Genomic DNA, 20,794 nt, shown 5'->3' on the forward strand with positions numbered 1-20,794 from the left:
CTCTATTTTGTTATAACAAGTATGTATACTTTGTCTTAGTTTTAAAAGCTGGCCTTCCTCTTCCTTTCCCCTTCTGAAAAATTCTGTCCGAAAATCCTCTGGTGGGCTGAGCAGGGCAGGCGCGCTGGAGTGGGGCCAGTGCCAGGGTTCAGAAGCAGGGACTGGGGCCTGAGCAGGACAAGGGCCATTCCCCGAGATGGGAGGCATGGTGTGGGGCGCAGGGCCCAGAGCAAGGTATGGGAGTGCCCTCGGGGCGGGAGGCTGCACGTGCAGCTTTGCTCCATGCAAGTCCATCCCACTTTCTGCTCCTGTGTCTTCAGGATGAATTTAAGGCTTGGAAACAGACATTCTCAGCCCACTCTGAGTCTAACTCGTTAGGAAAGATGTTCTGATGGTTCTGTATAAATAAGACCATGCCTGTGGTGGATGGCCAGGAGCACAGGCCGTGGCCTTGGGACCAAGAGGATGAGGATCCAGCTGCCCCACACGCTGTGTGCCCTGGACAAGCCGTGGACTCCTCTGAGCCTCAGTTGCCCCATCCATAAGATGGGGCTAATATAGGTGATCAATTCATGCTGGTTTTAGCACTGAAAGTCCCAGGTCCCAGGAACTCCTCTGCCGTCCTCCCCCAGTCCTGGAAAAACCCGACAGCTGCTCACCCTAAATAATACCCCACCTCTAGCTTGTCCTAAAGAGTGAAGTACAGGAAACATGGAAGCAGCCCAAGAACTGCCAGGCATGTGTAAGACACTTGGTGAAAAGAAATTATTATTTTCATAATAGTGGAAACTGCAAACATCTTCTACTTGAGAGAAAGTGTGAAATATTAAAATCTAGTGTACCAAACAGATCAGGGATTATAAACAGGCCAGCCAACCAGAAGTGCATGTTTATATGTTTACATTCTACTCTGCAGGCTACTGTCGAGCTGGCGATCAGGGCACACGCCTCCCCCGCCTTCGGGGTGAGTACCGCCGCCAAGTCTATTTTACACGCAGCAGCTGTAATGGGGATCAATGTAGCGGTGACAACACTCCAGGAGGGCAACCTGCCCAGTCGTCTGCAGTCTGACCCCACCGGGCTGCTGGAGGGCTCGGGGACCTGACTGCCCGCATCCTCCTCCCATAGGTAGAGAGGCGCTGCAGGAGCCTTAGCAACAAGGCCAAAAAGAGAAACCAGGGTATTTACTGTGATCAACCCTCTCAGCTGAGGCCCTAACAACCAGGCAGCAAGAAGGAGCAGGGCAGCCAGTCCTTCATCAGTTGGCTGCAGAATAGGCAGAACAAATCTGTGACCAGGAAGAGCTTTGTCTTCAGCCCAGAATTCAGACCTCAGAGCAGAAGTCAAGTAAGGATTGGCAAAAGGGACTGAGCTGTGTGTTTACTCACTTAAAAATGTGTCTTACCTTCCAACTATCATATTTACCTCTGTGCAACTAAGTATCTGTCTATCTGTATCTATCATCTCTGCCTTAATCATCCATCCATATCTATATCTATCATCTATCTATCTATCTTTCATTCATTCATTCAGAAAGATGCTTCATATGGGTTGCACCCCCTTACATTACTAAAAAGGTATCTTTTTAATTTAAAAAGCATGAAAGATTTGCAGTGGATTTCAGTGGAGAGCTGACCTCTGCAAGGGTCAGGGAACTAGCCAGCGCTTCCCACCGGAAGCTCTGGGCCCAGCATGCGCTACTCTGCTGGAGGGCCTGGTCATGGACCAAATGATTGCCCATAGGTCAACAGTCCCTGGGCTGTGCTGGAGCAAACTCTCTCAGTGGAGTATCATGAACATTGAACTCTCCCAAGGAGTCTCTGCTATCCCAGGATTGATGCCACGCTCCCCTTGAGGCCTGTAATCACTTACATAGTGTAAGCACTACATCGAGAGAAGGTCCTGAGCCTACAAGGAAACCAACCGTATGAGGGGTGATTGCAGGTGAAAAACATTTTAAAGCCACAGTAATAGAATCTTAGCATTTTAGAGATAAAGCATCATTTGCATTATGTTGCAGAGCAATCAATAACATAGTATTTTACTTCCCCCAATATATTAATATACACATTTGAAGGAACATAAAGTATGTAAAATAAAGTTACAGTAAAAATTCAGGTACGATGCACAGTGGCCACAAATGCACTACATAACTAAGTTTTTCTGGATACTGAAGAAACATACAATTTTCAACAGTACTGATATCATTTATCCAGGTTACACTTAATTTTGTGTACCCCAAAGCAACACCTTTCCCCCAGAACGTGACCACTTTCTTTACATTGCATAGACATCATTTGGTGTAGAACATTTTTAGATTTCTGTGCCCAATTGTATAATCTTTGACAAGTAATGCTTTTATTATGGACTTCTGAAAAAGATCTAAGTGTCTGCTTGTATGTAAGAGCAAATCTTTCCAGGGGGGAATTCTAGAAATATGGCAGGTACTGATTTTCCCAGGGTGGGGGTAGCCCTCGTGGCAGACTGTCCCTGCCCCTTGCCTTGGCAGACATCACTAATCGATCAGGGCACCAGGCTTGCTGAGCCTGGACATGGTATGACACGGATTAAGGTAATGATAACTTTACTGATTGATCCAACTCAACCTGTGGGGTGAGCCCTAACTGCCCTTCTCCAGGTTAAACCCTTTGTCCTGACGGGGAGGTCTGGCTGGGTTCAATTCATCTGCCCTTGCTTGTGCGGGGTATCAGAAAATTTAGCAGGACATGTAAGGCTCCCCCTGCAGAAATTGCTGGACCAGCTGATATCCTTAATGGAGGAAAGATTGCCTCAGTCTGGGGCTCAGCTCTTCCCATCTTTTCCTTCTCCAGTTCTCCTCCCTGGCCCTGGGGTTGACATCATAGCCTTAGACCACCTTCTGGGTAATGCTGGCCACAGTGCCCATGCACTGACGCCCACCTGGACTAGGTGGGTGCCCCAGGACCTGCATCACTGAACCACACCTCCTGGAGGCCGAGGCTGAATTGGGGACATTTTCTGACGAACGCAGTGTCGTAGAGCTCTCTATACTGAGAGTTCCACATTTCAGTACTGTGAAGAATTGCAGTAATGCAAATTATATACAAATGAAACAAAAACGGGCTTTTATGGACGGGCCTGGGAACCTAACCCCTTCGTCTATGGGAAAATGCATTTGCAATGCTCAACAATAAGCCGGAGAAAGCCCTGGCACGCCCTGCCTGGGGCTGCCAACACTCCGGATGCAGCGTGTCCCCCGTGGACTGGAGCTCAGCGCTGAGGACCTGAAGGAGGGAGCTAGGCTTAGAAATCCTTTCTCCAGGGCTGCAGCAGGACTTTGTAAAGAAAGTCTAAGATTCAAAACCCTTAAGTGGGGAATTCTATGATTCCAAAAGGCAAAAAGCCTTTGGAAGTTGATGTCCTGATAACGAGGGCACATTTTCATTCTGGGTCCAGGGTGACGTAAAGAGCACGCCCGGGGCACAGGCAGGCTGACATTGAATCACACTGTTACCCCTCAGCTGCCCTTTCAGCTCTGTTGGAAGAAGGCAGCTTACTGCCTGATAGAATTTTCTCATCTATTCAGTGGTCAAGGCTGGTTCTCATGGGTTGCAGACATTGCATGATGCTTCTGTGGCCCAGTCCACACTTTGTCCCATGCTCTAGGTCACCTTGCACACCCTGCTCCACCCGGCCCAGTTTTCCATACCCAGACCCCATTGACATCGCCCAGAGACCTGACTGTGGCAAGCCCCACCCACATTTGATGGTGACCGCGTGGGGCTTTGCAGCACATTAGGTGAAGAGCACCTGTGCAGACCCCAGCCACCGGGACATTCCTGCGCTTAAAGTCCTCTGGCCCGGGGGAGGTACTTGCTAGCTTTGCTTTTGTCTTTCCTCTTGGCTCCAGGGTCACAGACAGCCTTCCCCATGGCCACTGGCATTGTCTGGGCCAAGTGGGCAGGACCCAGGCTGTCCTGGTGAGTGGATTTGACCAACATGCTTGCGATTTATATCAACTGTGCATGCATGTGTGTATGTATGTATGTACGTTTGTATGTATCTAGCTATCTATCGTCTATCTATTTTTCAATCCCAACTGTGTGAGATATTCTTACGTGGTTTTCCGGTTTCCACATTCAGAGTGATTCCATGGATAGAGGTGGGTATAAGAACCTGCAGCTCACCCCTGGGAGCATCTTAGGATTCCTCCTTCCAGGCTGGGAGTAAAAGGCCCTGCCCCCAACTTTCTTTGTCCTCTTGTTCCGGTGCCAGGAGTTCTAAGCCATTTAACCTTTGGCACATAGAGAACATACTCCGGACATTTTTTTTGGAATTGCAAATAAGGCAATTGCCTGGGGCGCATGCTTTACTTCTCATTTCTTGTCCTGTGGTTCATCAGGAAAAAAACCACCCTCATCCTCATGTCCTCATGGGCCTGAGCCCGTACACCACAATCCTGCCCTGGAGTGAGTGACCTCAGACCACATGGCCACGTGGGACAGGCAGCTGGACAGACTTAGGCCAACAGACCAGATTAGGGAAGGAGGACAGCCACCTCCAGCAGGGGTGCAAAGCTACCAGGGGTGTGAGTGGGGAACTGGCGAAGGGCTGTGAGAAAGATGGGGTGTCAGGGGGACTCCGGCCCTCTGTCTACCTGGGCTGCTCCCATGGCTCAGGACGGGCTCTGAGGTGTGGCCATCAGATTTCCCTTTCCTGAATCCCAGCCAGAGGTCCTGATTCATGAGTCTGGGGTGACCTGGAGGCATTAGTGTTTTTTAACAGCCCCTCCTCCAGGAGATTCTTCTGGGCAGCCTGTTTTGGGCACGACTCACTACATTGTGAGTGGTCACCAGGGCAAGGGACAGGAGGCCTGGTCATCCTGGGTATGAGTAGTGGGGAGGCTGGAGGTTTACGTACCAATGACACAACAGGGAAGGGAGTCCGCAAGCTCACCTCCAGGGCAGAATTCATGACGACACTGTATTCGCAGGGAGCACGATGTGGGCGCAGCATCTTACAGGAGGCCTCGGAACGCAAGCACATCTGGAGCCCATATCGGGTGAGGGACAGATGAAGGATGTTCAGGCTGGAGACGTGAAGGGCAGCGTGAGGATGATGGGATGCTGGTGCCTGGCCAGGAGGGGGCCAGCGTGGTAGGGATGAGGTTGACCGAGTAAGATGGGGCCAGAAAGGCCCCAGGGATGGTGGATATCACAGAGCAAACCTCAGGCAGTCCCCAGGTCCACGGGGCCCTCAGCACAGCGCTCACGGCCTCGGTTCCAGGTTTGAATCCTTGCCTGGCGTGGTTTCCCCCTTTACTCCCTCCCAAGCACTGCTGGCTGACAGCCCAAAGAGCGCTCCTAATCTCCTGTGCGGTTAAGAGTTGAAAGCTTGGTACAACTGAAATAATAAAGTATCTGCATTGTGTCAAACTCTAAACTGTGCAGCAACTGAGACATAAAAACCGAAACACCCTCAAGTTTTCCACGTGAGATATTTATCCCACAAATCTCAGTGCCCACGTGGGTGCTTGTCTCTAATCACAAACCTTTACAGAATCCCTCAAAGTCCTCCATCAACAGAAGCAGACCAAACCCCAGCGAACCAGTGACGGGAACCAGGAGGTAACTTTGTTTTTAAGAGAACAGGGTTTGTAACGCGTACAGCATGCTCTTTTAACTAAATTGCCATGAGCGTCAATTTTAGGACTTTCTGGAAAATAAAGAACATTTTACTCAATTAGTGGGTTGTAACTCGGTACGTCGACAATCCCCAGGGGGGATGGGCCAGTTCAAGGAAAATGGTGAAAATGGTTTTAATCTCTAGATCCTGTGTTGCCCAAGACAGCTTCCTCAACAGTTTTAGGGAGGGAAAAATGCCTCCTGATGTCTGCTGACTCAACACAATTTGGGTTATTGCGTTGGTGTTGTTACTGCCATGTGCACCTCCTGGCCTGGTTCCTGGGGTTGCGATCATAGACTCTCTAAGGCAAACCAACCCAGACATCCAAACTGGTAGGTGAAAGGTGACGAACGCAACAGCCAGAGCCTAGAAGTCAGGAGACGTGTTTCATTTCTTGTCTGTGGAAACGGCTGGTATGTTTAGAGGCCAAACTTCAGAGCATGACCAGAGAAGAGGGTTAGCAGTCAAGGACTTCAAAATAACTCTGACAAATATGTTAAAAAATAGAGTAAAACATACACAAGTATGGACGCAAAGAGTGAGCGTTTCATTGGAGAATTAGAATCTACAAAAATCATCAAATGGACTTTTTGGAAGTGCAAATAAATGTCTGAAATGAAGGTATTTCAAATGGCTTTGACAGCAGACTGAATACAGCTGGACACAAGATTAGTATGTTTGAAGACAGATCAAGAGAAAATATACAAAATGAATCACAGGGAGGAAAAAAACACCCATGAGAATAGCCACATTTAAAAAAAAAAAACTGAAAATGCGAAGTGATGGCAAAGATGTAGACCAGCTGGGGCGTCACATTGCTGGTGGGAATAGAAATTGGTATAAATTTGGAAAACTGGTAATATCTACCCAAGTTAACCGTGTTCTTGTCCCCTAACCTATCAATTTCACTGCTACGTATATTCTCCAGAGAAATGAATATTTATGTCCACCAAGATACATTTACAAAAATGTTGATAGCAGCTTTATTTATAATAGGCCCAAACTGGAAACAACTCAAGTGTCCATCAATAGGAATATGGAAAAGTAAACTGTGGCATAAAGGAATGAACTATGTGTACGTACAACATAGGTGAGTTTCAAAAACATAATGTTGAGTGAAAGAAGGAGTACACCTAGTAGTACGTACTATATTCCAATTATACGAAGATCAAGAATAAACAAAACTAATCTATGGTGATCGAAGCCAGAATACTGTTTACCTCCAAAGACAGGAACTGATTGGGAAAGGGCACAAGAAACATTTTCATAAGTTGGAAATGTTCTATTTCGTGGTTGGTGAGTATACAGGTGTATAGATATGTGAATACAAGTGAATAGATATGTAAAATTCACCAAGGTTTACATTGAAATTTGTGTGCTTTACTTAAAAAAGGAAAAGAAAAAAATCCTTCTTATAGAAAAAAAAAAAATTTGCTATTTCTGGAACCAGACCTGACTATTTTGGATCTGAGATTGGTACTTTTTTGCTGTGTGACCCCAGGCAAGTTACTTAAGCTCTCTGTGCCTTATTTTCCCATTGTGAATAATAATAGTGTCTGGCTCATGAAGTTGTGATGAGGATTAAGTGAATTAATGGCTCTAAATTTCAACACACGGTGCTAGGCACCTAGTACGGCCTCCAAGGCTGGTAGTCCTTGTTACCAGGTGACGGATAAGCTCTTTTCAAGCTCATAGGTCTCAGATACTTCCCCAGCTCACTTTTTCTCCACTTTGCAGCAATAATCATTGGCTAGAACTATCATGATATGATACTATATAAGTTATTCTAGACCTTCTACTAGGAAATACTCGGTTTACTTTTTTTTTTTAACATCTTTACTGGAGTATAATTGCTTTACAATGGCGTGTTAGTTTCTGCTTTATAACAAAGTGAATCAGCTATACATATACATATATCCCCATATCTCCTCCCTCTTGTGTCTCCCTCCCACCCTCCCTATCCCACTCCTCTAGGTGGACACAAAGCACCGAGCTGATCTCCTGTGCTATGTGGCTGCTTCCCACTAGCTGTCTATTTTACACTTGGTAGTATTTATAAGTCCATGCCACTCTCTCACTTCATCCCAGCTTACCCTTCGCCCTCCCTGTGTCCTCAAGTCTGTTCTCTACATCTGCGTCTTTATTCCTGTCCTGCTCCTAGGTTCATCAGAAATTTTTTTTTTTTTTAGATTCCATATATATGTGTTAGCATACGGTATTTGATTTTCTCTTTCTGACTTACTTCACTCTGTATGACAGACTCTAGGTCCATCCGCCTCACTACAAATAACTCAATTTCATTTCTTTTTATGGCTGAGTAATATTCCATTGTATTCATGTGCCACATCTTTATCCATTCATCTGTTGATGGACAGTTTGTATTTTTTACATTTTTTTTCCTGTAATTGATATGTAGTCTCATAGTGTTATGGTCAGAAAAGATACTTGATACAATTTCAATTTTCTTAAATTTTCCAAGGCTTGATTTGTGACCCCAGATATGATCTGTCCTGGAGAATGTTCCATGAGCACTTGAGAAGAAAGTGTATTCTGTTGTTTTTGAATGGAATGTCCTATAAATATCAATTAAGTCCATCTTGTTTAATGTATCATTTAAAGCTTGTGTTTCCTTATTTATTTTCATTTTGGATGATCTGTCCATGGGTGAAAGTGGGGTGTTAAAGTCCCCTACAATGAATGTGTTACTGTCAATTTCCCCTTTTATGGCTGTTAGCATTTGCCTTATGTATTGAGGTGCTCCTATGTTGGGTGCATAAATATTTACAATTGTTATATCTTCTTCTTGGATCGTACCTTGATCATTATGCAGTGTCCTTCTTTGTCTCTTGTAATAGTCTTTAGTTTAAAGTCTATTTTGTCTAGTATGAGAATTGCTACTCCAGGTGTCTTTACTCTGTTTACTTTTATTATTATCCTGTAGACCTTGATGAATTACAGTTTTTGCTGTAATTGTGTTCAATGTGTGTTATAAAAAATTCCACCATGTTCACAAATGCAAAACCTATCATCTGACTAAATGTGGGAAATACCTAGATTTTACACTTGGTCAATCTGTAGACAGACAGGTGGTGGGTGCTTTTTTATGCAAGTAACCTGGGAGGGAGTAAAACTGCCCTTTAGTAACCTCACTCGCTTCCTGTTTTCTACAGTAACAGTTACACTGGGCAATATTATTACACATATGATTGCATCATGCCTATTTTATAATAATCCTCCTTGTAGTATGAATCATGGTTTGGGGTTTGGGGTTTTTCACATGTCTACAGTGGTGACAGCTGAAACCTGCCCTACATAAGGCAGAGGCTTCTTCCTTTTATTAGTTGCAAAATAAATATACTTCACCTCAGAGGGGTCTGTTTTGCAGCAGAAGGGCTCCTTGGGAAGTGTTTATATCTACGCTGTGGGTAAGTCACTGACAAAATGCATTTTATGAAAAAAATTTTTATATAAATTCATGGAGTCAATGTAACTAACTAGATGTGTATCAGGGAAAATATGTCATGTCTCCTAGTACACGCAGCCAACAGGAATTTGGAATTTAAACTTTGATGTAAATTGTCTGTGACTTAAGTCAGCCAGTCCACAAATATTGGAGAGCCTGCTAGGAGGCAGGTACCTGCTAGATGTTGGGGACCAGTGAGAACCAGTCAGAGTGACTCCATCCTCTGGATCCATAGACTAGTGGGCGACAGAACAAATGTGTAAATTCAGATGAGTTAAGAGTCAGCAAAAATATTTTTTCCAGTTGTATTGAGAAATCATTGATATATAATATTATATTAGTTTAAGGTGAACAAGATAATGATTTGATATAGGTATAGATTGCCGTATGACCACCACAATAAGTTTAGTTAACATCAGTCACCTCACACAGTTACAGATGTTTTTTCTTGTGATGAGACCTTTTAAGATTTATTCTCTTATCAACTTTCAAATATACAATACAGTATTATTAACTCTAGTCACCACGCTGTACATTAGATCCCCAGGACTTATTTATCTTACAACTGGAAGTTTTTACCTTTGCCCACCCTATTGATATCTTCATATTTAATACTGAAATGCGTCATCTGAGGTTGGTGACAATGTTCCTCCCCTGTGCTATGTGGCTGCTTCCCACTAGCTGTCTATTTTACATTTGGTAGTGTATGTATGGCCATGCCACTCTCTCACTTCGTCCCAGCTTACCCTTCCCCCTCCCCGTGTCCTCAAGTCCATTTTCTACATCTGTCTTTATTCCTGTCCTGCCCCTAAGTTCTTCAGAACCATTTTATTTTTTTTTTTAGATTCCATATATATGTGTTAGCATACGGTATTTATTTTTCTCTTTCTGACTTACTTCACTCTGTATGACAGACTCTAGGTCCATCCACCTCACTACAAATAAGTCAATTTCATTTCTTTTTATGGCTGAGTAATATTCCATTGTACACACGTGCCACATCTTCTTTCTCCATTCATCTGTAGATGGACACTTAGGTTGCTTCCGCGTCCTGGCTATTGTAAGTAGAGCTGCAGTGAACATTGTGGTCCATGACTCTTTGTGAATTATGGTTTTCTCAGGGTATATGTCCAGTAGTGGGATTTCTGGGTCATATGGTAGTTCTATTTTTAGTTTTTTAAGGAACCTCCATACTGTTCTCCATAGTGGCTGTATCAATTTACATTCCCACCAACAGTGCAAGAGGGTTCCCTCTTCTCCACACCCTCTCCAGCATTTATTGTTTGTAGATTTTTTGAGGATGGCCATTCTGACTGGTGTGAGGTGATACCTCATTGTAGTTTTGATTTGCATTTCTCTAATGATTAGGGATGTTGAACATCCTTTCATGTGTTTGTTGGCAATCTGTATATCTTCTTTGGAGAAATGTCTATTTAGGTCTTCGGCTCATTTTTGGATTGGGTTGTTTGTTTTTTTGATATTGATATAGCAGTTAATTTTAGAATTAAAATGAGCAAAAGTTCAAAGAGTCATGCTCCAATTATAAATCTCTGCTATATAAATTGTGATTCCCTTGGGTTTTAGATGATGAATGATTTTTGATGGAAACCTAGATATTTTGGGGATTATGTTACAAGACGCTAGATCTTATTTAAGCCTTCTGTTTTAGCCTTCTGTTTGTTCAGGCTTTTTTGACATCCAAGGGAGGGACTCCTTGTTACTGCTGGGAAGGCCTGGAGTCCTGGCTCTCCACCTGGTCACCACCCACACCTCTCTGGCTGGGAGAGGTGAACCTCATTACTGCTCCCCACATGCTATCCATTGGCGTCATGGCTTGGGGGCTAGTATTGTGTTCTTGTTACCACTGGATGGTGGTGAGAGTACTGATTCTGCTGGGTCTCCTCAGCCACCACCCCCGTAAGAAGGGGAGGGGCTCCTCATTCCTGCCAGTAGGGGTGTGGTCCAGACCCCCTGTGTGGCCTGCTCCGACACCATTTTAACTGGGGATGGGGCAGGTTTTTGTGCCTCATTACAGCTTGAGGAGGGTGGACATCTAGACTCCCCCTTCATCTTTGCTGTTGTGGGTGGTGCGGGGAGTTTATTGCCTGGTATTTGGCTGGAATAGAGCAGTAATTGTCTACAAATTTTCTATAGTGATAGGCTGCTCCTTTTCCATTCCCGTGGTGAGAGAGGACAGTCTTTTGTGGGGGCTTTTGTTGTTCGTGTCCATTGGCACTTGCAGGTTATTGCTTTCTTCAGCAGAATGTCTGAAGACTGTCAGTGTGGCAAAAAGAAAACCCAGCATCTCACCAGTGTGCTTCCTTAGGTCCCAGGGTCCTGACCACCCTGCCTTCTCCTCTCCACCTTTCAGAGTCTCCTTGTGTTTGTTTGGCATAATGTCCAGAGTTTTTAGTTGTGTTGGGGGGAAGAAGAGAGAAAAGCATGTCTACTCCATCTCCCTACTAGCTTGCCTGTGACCTTTAAAAGATTGAACTTGGACTTCTTGTAGCCGTCTCCCTATTTGAAGTAGGTTTGGGTTATTCTCAACAAACATTTGGCAGCTGTAAAAAAGTGGAAAAGGGGCTCAGCAGGAGTCAGGAGAGCTGGGTCCTTGCCTGGGCATCATGGCCTTGGGCAGGTTTCAGTCCTCATGCTCCATCTCCTTATTTTATGTGGCAGGAAATAATTTGCTGAAATAATCTCTGACACTGATTTCCCTGCTCAAGCTACTTTCCCTTACCTTTTCTTAAAAAGTAGCCAAGACTTTTTTTTTTTTTTAAATTGATTCTCTCTCACCCTGGGGACTTGCTCTGTCCAGAAGTTTCCAAGCATGCAGAGGATAATTTCCCTAACCAGACTTTTGCTTTCAAAAGCCAGGGCTCAGCAAAGTGACCACCAGGTCTTCCTGGAGCAGAGGGGATGGGATGGAGCTGGGGCTCTGGAGGGGAGAGGCAGGAGGTAGAGGAAGCATTTTCCAGGCCTGGACAGGGGAGAGGTGGGTGGGCAGACGCCAGGAGAGCTCAGTTGTCTTGTGGAGGCAAGAGGGCTTCTGCCCGTGGCCAGGGTGCTGAGCACACTGGACTTGAGCTGTGGTCTCTGGAGGCGTGGAGAGTCTCTTTGCGTCCCAGGGGCATGGCCTGTCCTGAATCTGTGGCTTGGGAATCAAATCCACACGTGTTTCGGTGATGGCATCTGCCCTCCGGCTCCGCAGGGGTGTTTTGAGCATCACAGAGGGTAATGCATGTTAAAGCATTTTTCAAACCATTAGATGGCATCATCGAATGGATCTGGGTAGGGGTTGCTTTGTAGGATTGAGCACATGGAGCCTGGGAGGGCAGCTTCCCAGAGGACAAGTGGGTGCCCAGTGGCCTGGGAGTTCCAGCTATGTCCCAGGTGGGACCTTTTGTGGGGGAAGGAGGCCTCTGGTAATTTTCCAGTGTCCGCCTCTGAGACTTCTCTCCTAACCTTCAGCTTTGAAGGTCATCTCATGGCCAGATGCTATTCCCTCTTCATTTGTCTCCTGCACCTTTCCCACCACTCTGTGTTCCAGGTTAACAGAAGAAGGCAGAAATAATCTGTTTGCAATGGTGAACTTGCCTCTTGCTAACCTAGCTTATGAAATACTTACTTGCCTTGTCCTCTCCCTCCTTCATCTCAACCTTCCCTCTCTCTCCTTCCAATCTGTGCTGCACTCTCAGCAGATGGCCCCTCCTCTGCTCCCACCTCTGGGCAGGCTGGGGAGGGAGGGGCCCCTCTCTGGAGCTGGGCTGGTGCCCACACGTGATGGAAGCAACTGGGTGGAGACAGAAGCTGGAGGAGTCAGGAGGGCCAGCAAACTAGGGATCAAGCAAACCACAGAGAGGGAAATAAAGTTGCTTTAAAATACACCAATTTACAGAGTCCCCATTTAGTGTGTGACTTTACCTCAGGCTGTCACCCTCCCTGATGGACTGTCTCTGTGTCTGTCTGCTCATCTGCTCCCCTTTTTACCATTTCCCCGTCAAGGGCTAAGGCACCTATTCTTACCACTTAAGGGTCTTTTTTCCTCTCCCTCACCCCTCTTCCTTCTTTCCTGTGTCCCTCCCTCCCTCCCTCCCTCCCACCTCCTCTCTCTGTCTTTCTCATTCTCTCTCTCTCTTCCTCTTTAAAAGTGGAGGCAATGGCTTCTTTGTGAACAGAGCTAGAAAGGGCCTGATGGCCACTAATTCTCTGCTAACACAAGTGGAAGTATCAGAGAAGCCGAGAAGGCAGGGGCCATGACCCGAATGCAGGTCTCCAGCCCAGAAAAGGGCAAGTGTCCCCCAGCGACGCCGCCTCCGGTACCTGTTGTGTTGTCGTGAGCCTGGGGATATAATAGGGCAGGGTTCCTCCCCACCCCCACCCCCGCCTCCCAGGAGTCCCCACCGTGTCTCCCACCACCGCCAGCCTGGGGAAGGGACTAGCCCCTCTTTATTACTGGCTGTGGCGGCACAAGATTTTGCTTTCATTTGACTGAAAACATTTACTTTCAGAGTCAGAGCTTTGGGTTGTAGAAAGCAAGCAACTAAGCAAACACTCCCCTACACCACGCCTCCAGAATCAAGTTTGGTGAGGCTTTGGGGAAAGAAATCCCATAAACCCTCATATTGCCGCAGTACAGGGGTCGACGTGGTGAGAGGAGCTGGGGACGGGGCAGGGGGATCAGGCTTCTGTGGGCTTTTATTTTCCTCTGGGAAATGGTGGGGCGCCAGAGGTGTTCCCCTGGTGGAACACTGCAGGGCAGGCGCTTTCCACACTGGGGCCTTCATGCACACTGGCAACAGCCGGGCTGGGGGACCCAGAGGGATGGGGGAAGGAGGTATCGACCAAATAGCTGATGAGCCGGGACAAAATCCCTTACGAGGCACCGTTCCTGGGGCTGGAGATCCATCAGTGGATGGACATTCCTTCCGGCGTGGAGCTTCCATTCTCAAGGGGTGTGTAAGCACAACCAATAGTAAATTAATTATGTGACATGTGATGCCCAGATTACAAGGGGGCATAGCATTGGGGATGAGGCAGTTTGGCGGGATGCAACTGCAGATATCAGGTCTCTAGGGTGGGACACCTGAAAGGCTGACTCCAAAAGGGCTGGACTGCGATAGACCGAGGCCCCTGTGGTACCAGTTTGCCTCTGGCAGGATCTCCCTTAATCTACACGGTGAGAGTTCCTCTAACTATTTACAAAATATGTTGAGCTCATGGAACAAGTTGAAAACATACCCAGCTTAGACAAGAATGTCAGCTTTCTAATCTCTCTCCGTCACTGACCACACCCGAGGCCTGGTTTCCCCTTGGTCCACACCCGAGGCCAGGTTTCCCCTTTGCCCACACTGGGTTCCCAGCGTTGAGGCCGGGTCCCAGTGACGCAGATATTTCTGTCTGCTGAAGGGCATGGCTGAAATCGTAGGTCTTGGAAAGAAAACAGAGCTCAGGTTGGTGGAGTTCTGCAGTCAAACAGGAGAAAGTCGGCCGAGCAGAGTCCACTTAGGTGGATCACTTGGGTTAATTCGGAGCTCAAGGTCAAATTATCGAAAGGCAGATCACCCAGATGTGAAGAAGACTGTGTTCATTAGATTTCTTCCTAGCCAGCTGAGAGCGGGGAGGCTGGGAAGCCAGGGGATGTGCCCAAAGGTTCCTCTGGAGGGATCAGAGACCTTTTGTTCTGGACCTCCAGCGCTGGGGCCATCCAAGATGCTCACCCCCTGTGGCCAGCTCCCTGCAGAAGTACACCTGGGTCAATCCACAGGCCTGCCGCAAGGCCACCTGGATATCTGATTTACCTGTACCCTCCCCCCCTCCCCAGGCACCAAGAGCGGAATCCTTGCACCAGAGACGAAGTCCTCAGGGTGTCCTCTCCATTCCCCAGCCTCGGGGGCTGTATGTCTGGCCCCCCAATCTATGGGATTTGGGAGATAAAGTGCAAACCAGGCAACTGAAACTACACAATTACAAGGAAAGTGAATTGAGTCGGCTGCTGGTTGAGTCCACTGACCTGCTCGCTCCCAGGACATCGGGCAGTTGGCTCTGCAGCTTGGTAGTGGGTCCTTACCAACAATTTGAGGGAGCAAATGCTCATTAGAGAGCAGAGGAGTTACCTGGAGTAGGTGTTCGGTTGTGGACCCCAAGTTTCAGAGGGGACACTGAGAAAGGTGAGCAGGAAGAAGGGGCATCTTCTCCAGAACAATGTCGGAGGGACCAGGCACGATTTGTCCAGGGAAGCCAAGGCCTGGAGAGAAATATGGCGCCATGATTGAAGAGCTCAAGTCCTGTTGTGTGGGGGCGGGGCTCACTGACACGGTGGAACACAGAGCCCGCAGGGTGACAGGGAGTCCCATTAGGCACAGGGACCGTTCCCTGCAATGACAGCTACCTCAACTGGTACGGGCTGCCCTTTGAGGCAGAAAGTGTTTTCCCACTGGACATTCTCAAGCCCAGCCTCGTCCACCTGCCTGTGATGTCCTGTGGAAATTCCTGTTGGGGTTGGGGTGTGGACTGGACAGTCCTGTGATAAGCTCCTCTTATGTTTGCCTCCCCGGCACGCACACTGGGCTCCGAGTTCCCCAAAATGGCCTTGAGGAAGCACGCATGTCCCAATCTTTCTGCATGTTCCCATTAGGGCCGGCATTCCCTTTGGCCTGTTTGGTTCCCTGGGATTCAAGCCAGGCCAGTCAGAGTTTGGTTCCTCCTCACTGGGCATCGTGGCTGGTTGCCAGCTGAGGAAACCCAGTCCCCTAAAACCAAGTTCCTTTACCAAGTTTAGGATTCATCTCTATCCCAAACTTCATCCCGTTTCCGTCCCCTCTGGCCTCAAGCCTGTGCTAACAACACTAATTACCAGAGTCGGATGCTTAAGGTTGCTGTTGTCCATCGTTAACGTACTAAAATTGCTATTATAGATTCATCATTAACGTACAAACTCGGGTCATTTCTCCAGGGCAAGGTGAGCTCACAGACCCCTTAGCCGGGGACCACCTGGGACACCCTGACTCCTGAAACCATGATTCAGAAATGTCACAAGAAAAAGATTCACCCCAGCTTCTTTGTTCTTCCCCTTAAACGCATCCCCCAACCCAAAGACCAGGTGGGAGTGGCTCTGAGGCTTGTCTCCCCTTCCCTCACTTGATGCCCTGCAATTAATGCTGTACTTTCCTTCACCACAACCCAGTGTCAGTAGATTGGCTTTGCTGTGTGGCAGGCGAGTGGACCCGAATTTGGTTTGGTAACACTGATGGGATGCAGGCTTGGAGCTGCCAGGAGGGCCGTGGTGACAGCCTCGCGGAGCAGAAAGCCAGTAGATAGAAGGCAGAGCCATGGAGAGAGCTAGAGATCAAGGGCTGAAAACCCAGAATGGGTGCTTGGTCCTGGCAGGCCTGAAACAAGTGCACCCTGAGCCTTCCCATTAGCCATTTGGAGAAGAGTTTTGGTCACTTACAACCAAAAGTCCCAATAGCAATGTCACAGATCCGACCTACTTTACCATTTGCTTATTCTCAGATTTGGCGCAAGGGGGATGACATTAGTAAGGATTAGAACTGGAGTGCTAGCTATGTGCTGTGCACAGTGGACAGCACTTGACAGGCACTATTTCCCATGCGGCTGAGATGATCATTACCCCAACGTATAGATGTGTATAAGTGGGACTCTTTCCATGCCTGTAAGTGCAAAGCCAGCAGCTCAAGCCACGGCAATAAGGACCCACTTTATCGCTGTCTGCCCTCTCTGGCTTCATCCTAGGCTCTACGTATTGTCCCCCTGGCCATTCCCAGGAGCCCGGCGAGCATCGCCTTACACTTCTGGTTCCTGACCAACCACTGACCGGATCGCATGGTGTAGAACTGGGGGCAAGGGGAGTTCCAGAAGGAAATTCTGAACACATTCCTAGCAGCATGGAAAAGGGATATTGGGCAGAGAATAGATGCCAGTGCAACAGGACCACGCTGTCACTTGTCCCAGCCACACAGCTGGGCAGCAACCAGCCAGGTTCTCATAGAGAATCTCTCCCCGGCCGCGTTCTGTGTCTTTCTCCCCTGCTTTATGTCCCATCTGCCCCTGGAGCAAGTGGTGGGCTTCAGTGCCGTCCACCAATCCTGGATCCCAGAGATGAGGCACCTCTGTCTCTGCCTTTTGGCCTAAACTCTCCCAGGGAGGTTTGTAGATTTGAATCCTCTTTCCAGAACATTCAGAGTTTGTTGGCCTCCCTGTTCAGCACGTTTAAGGCACCACACAGCCCCGTGGGCCCGGCATGTAGAGGGTGGCACCTGGAAATGCAGCAGTCAGATTTCCTAACAATAGAATAGAGGTAATGCGTGGACTCTTCAAGTGAACTATGCAGACAAAAGCAGGGCCCTCTCCCCTTGAAATCATACAATTTACTGCCTTGCCCTCCTTTGATTTGAGGGGAGAATCTGCCTATGGTCATCAGGCTGTGGTGTGAAGCCCTCCTGCCTGGCATGAAAAGCCATGCTCTCTTTCTAGGTGAGGAGAAGGACAGGGGCTTAGCTCATCTGAGGGGTAGTGGGAAGGGGCGATCCAGGTGTGCTGGATGGGAGAAGAGATGCATTCCGACCTGTGGTCCCCACATGCAAACCACTGAATAAAAGCATTAGCCTCTGAGACTGGGAGTAAGGAATGTCTTATCACCATGGTTACCGGGAAATGGTCCCACTTATATATAATAAGGGCTTTAGCAGAGGCCAGGCCATCTGATGCTCCCATCTGGGGCCAAAAGACAGGATGCCTGAAGTGTTACTCCTTATGAAGTTACCTGAACACAGCTCTGGGCCAGGTGCTGGGCCACGTACTGGGAACACCGGGTCTTTTCTTTATTTGTTGGGATCGGGGGGTGGGAGCCAGGGGAGGACAGAGGCCTGGGCATCTTCACCTAGTCACCCCTTTGTTACCCAGCACTTGGCTCTGCGTCTGGCACACAGCAATGCTGCATTAATGAGTGAGTGTGCTGCCTCAGTATGGGGGTACCACCCCAGAAATGGAGCTGCAGTGGCGGGGGAGGGGTCGTTGGAGCGGCCATCTCTCCTTTAGTTCTCACGCTCCTACGTGGCAGAGTGATGCCCAACAAGGAAAAAAGTGCCCCTCCACCCTCCCCACCCCCCCAGACGCCTCCCCTGGCCCTCCCTGGCCCGGCACTGCAGGCTTTGAGGTGGCAGTTCTGGAGGGGGACCCCCGCTGACTGACCGCAGGGGGCCCGGGGTCGCTGGCCCAGGCCCCGCGAGTTTCCGAACTCGGCGCCTCCGGGGCCGGGGCGGACCCTCGGCACCAGCCAGGCCAGGGGCGCGGGCAGCGCGAGGAACCGGACTGCCTAGAACTGGGGCAGCCGCGCCGCACAGGAGCAAAACAAGAGCACGCGCACCTGCCGGCTCCGCCCCGCCCCTGCGCGCCGGCCAATCGCGGGTCGCGGGCGGGGCCGGCGCGGGAGGGTCGTGGGCGGGGCCGGGGCCACAGCTGCGGCCGGAGCCGGAGCCAGAGCCAGAGTCCGCGCCCGGCGCAGCCGCCGAGCCTAGGGCGAGCGCGCCTCTTGCCCGCCGCCCGTCCCCGCTGCCCGCAGCCTCGTCCCCACCGCCGCCGCCCCCGGGGCATGGCCTGTCTGACGGCCGCTTTCTCGGTCGGCACCGCCATGGTGAGTGAGCGCATCCTTTGGCCCCGGGGCTTGGTTCTGTTCTCTAGGAGAATAAGAAACGCACAAAGACCCGCACCCGCACCCTGACACCTGTCCCCCGAGCCCCGGGAGAGGCGCCCGCCTCCCATCGCCCCCCGCCCTAGCTACCTGGCTCCTCGGGATGCCCCTTGCAGCCGAGGATGCGGGGAAGGCGGAGGGGCCAGGAGAGGCAGGGAGGAAGGAGGCCAGCAGCCCCACAAGTGTACTGATGGCCTTGACCTCGTCTGCCTCCGAGTGAGGGGCCTGGGGCCTGGGGACCCGGAGTGTACTGGGGCGGGGCGGCAGCCCGGGCCAGAGGGAAAGGGGGCCCCATCCCTCTGCCGGCGCGTGCGGCCAGAGCCTGGGGAGCGGGCGCCTCTCGCGCTACTCTCCGGAGCACCGGCACTGTCTGGGGGAACAAAAGAGAGAGGCGGTGGAGAGCCGGGGCCCGTGCTGCCCCTTCGCCCTCGGGGACAGCCTCTCCCGGACCTGCTCAGGAGGGGGCGGCGGAGTCATGGGGAGGCAGATGAGGGCCGAGCCTGGGTACCTCTGGCCACATTTCTGCACCCTGTAGAGAGAATAGGGTGGGGACAGAGGCACGCATCTCACTTTTCCCAAGGGTGCCAGCTCCGTAGGGGTACCACCGGCTGCAGGCGCATTCTTTGCTAGACACTATTACAGTAAGTGCTATTCCTCTGAGTGGTCAAGAGTCCCCTCTTGCCCCTTTAACATATCTCCATAAAGTCACATTAGGAAAAAAAAACAAACTAACCATCGTCTCACCCATCCTAGGGCCCTTCATTTCTATGCCTAGCACGCCAACAGTGCAGTTAGGTACCTCTGGACCGATTTCAGGTCATCTAAAGTACAAGTAGAAAGCATTCCGTATTCCAAGCCCTCTCGCCCTCCCTATCCATCCCCCTTCTATCCTTTGTCTATGTATTTACTATCCTGCTAGTCACTTCCCTTGAGCTGTAACCCCACCGTGCACATCGGTTTTCACCTCCACCCCTCGCCTTTATTTCATTTTTAGCATCCCGTATTTGAAGTCAGCAGGGCTCAGCAGGATTTGACCGACAGTTACCTCTTGCCTTGAGCTCAAGAAAAAAAAAAAAAAAAAGAAGAAGTAGCCGGGTTTCTGCGCATGCTCTGCTCTGACAACTGCATCCTATGATTCCAAACAGGTTACTGTAGAACATACCGAGCCTCGGCAGCTCATTATATAATGATTTTGTGTAAACCGATACAGTGGGGCCTCGGACACATTAAGGAGGTTGGTAGAGCAGGAAAGAGCCAGGGGCAGGGGGACCCACAGGCCGGGTCCCATCTCTGGGCATGTTCTGCCTCTATGACTTAGCTTCTTACATATAAGAGGGATCAAAAACTGAAAGAGGCAGTCCCCTCCTCATGACATTTGCTTTTATCTGGTTGCATGTTTGGGTAACACTTGGCCATTCTTCATTTTACCCGTGTTCATTTCTTTGGGATTCCTAAATGATGGTGGTAATGGAAAATGAAGGAGGTTAGTATTGTTAGTTGTGGGTAAAGAAAGTTTCAGGTCATGGAGACACTGGGTAACTAACTCTTGAAGCCCTTTCAAGACTGCAGAAGTAGCTCATACACGTGGGACAATAATGAATCAGAATGTTTTAAGGTACAGGTGTTTTTATGTCAAGATATTTTGGATGTTACGTTATGGTTGGAGACAGCCCCAGAACTCAGGTGTTTCGTTCGTGTGGAGGTGCTAATGGCTGAGCTCATTTTTTCAGAGAATGTTGTTCTGTGTGAAAACCATTCTCCCTGAAAACCTTGTGCTTTTTTGTTTTTAATTTTAAAAATTCTACCCAAGTCATAAACAGAGCCCTGGGGAGGTACCCAGCATCCTAAACTTTGCTCTGCGGTCCAGCCCGGGGCTGGCTGCCAGGTGTGAGTCTGGAGAAGGTGCCTTGGAGGATGGAAGAAGCACCCACATGGTGTTTCAGAGTCCCTGAGCT

At 49.0% G+C, this 20,794-nt stretch overlaps 1 protein-coding gene across 2 annotated transcripts in view; it reads left to right on the plus strand.

Annotated features, from left to right (window-relative positions):
* Positions 1-18,622: 18,622 nt before the first annotated feature.
* The window catches only part of ABCG1 (ATP binding cassette subfamily G member 1), a 60,493-nt gene continuing 58,321 nt past the window's right edge, over positions 18,623-20,794 (plus strand). For both annotated transcript variants that reach the window (XM_004264583.3, XM_004264584.3), the window contains exon 1: positions 18,623-18,782. In XM_004264583.3, the coding sequence (XP_004264631.1) occupies positions 18,741-18,782 (42 nt within the window). In that variant the 5' untranslated portion in view covers positions 18,623-18,740. The remainder of the gene's footprint in view (positions 18,783-20,794) is intronic.

Source organism: Orcinus orca, chromosome 5 (genome assembly GCF_937001465.1).
Source record: "Orcinus orca chromosome 5, mOrcOrc1.1, whole genome shotgun sequence".
NCBI lineage: Eukaryota > Metazoa > Chordata > Mammalia > Artiodactyla > Delphinidae > Orcinus > Orcinus orca.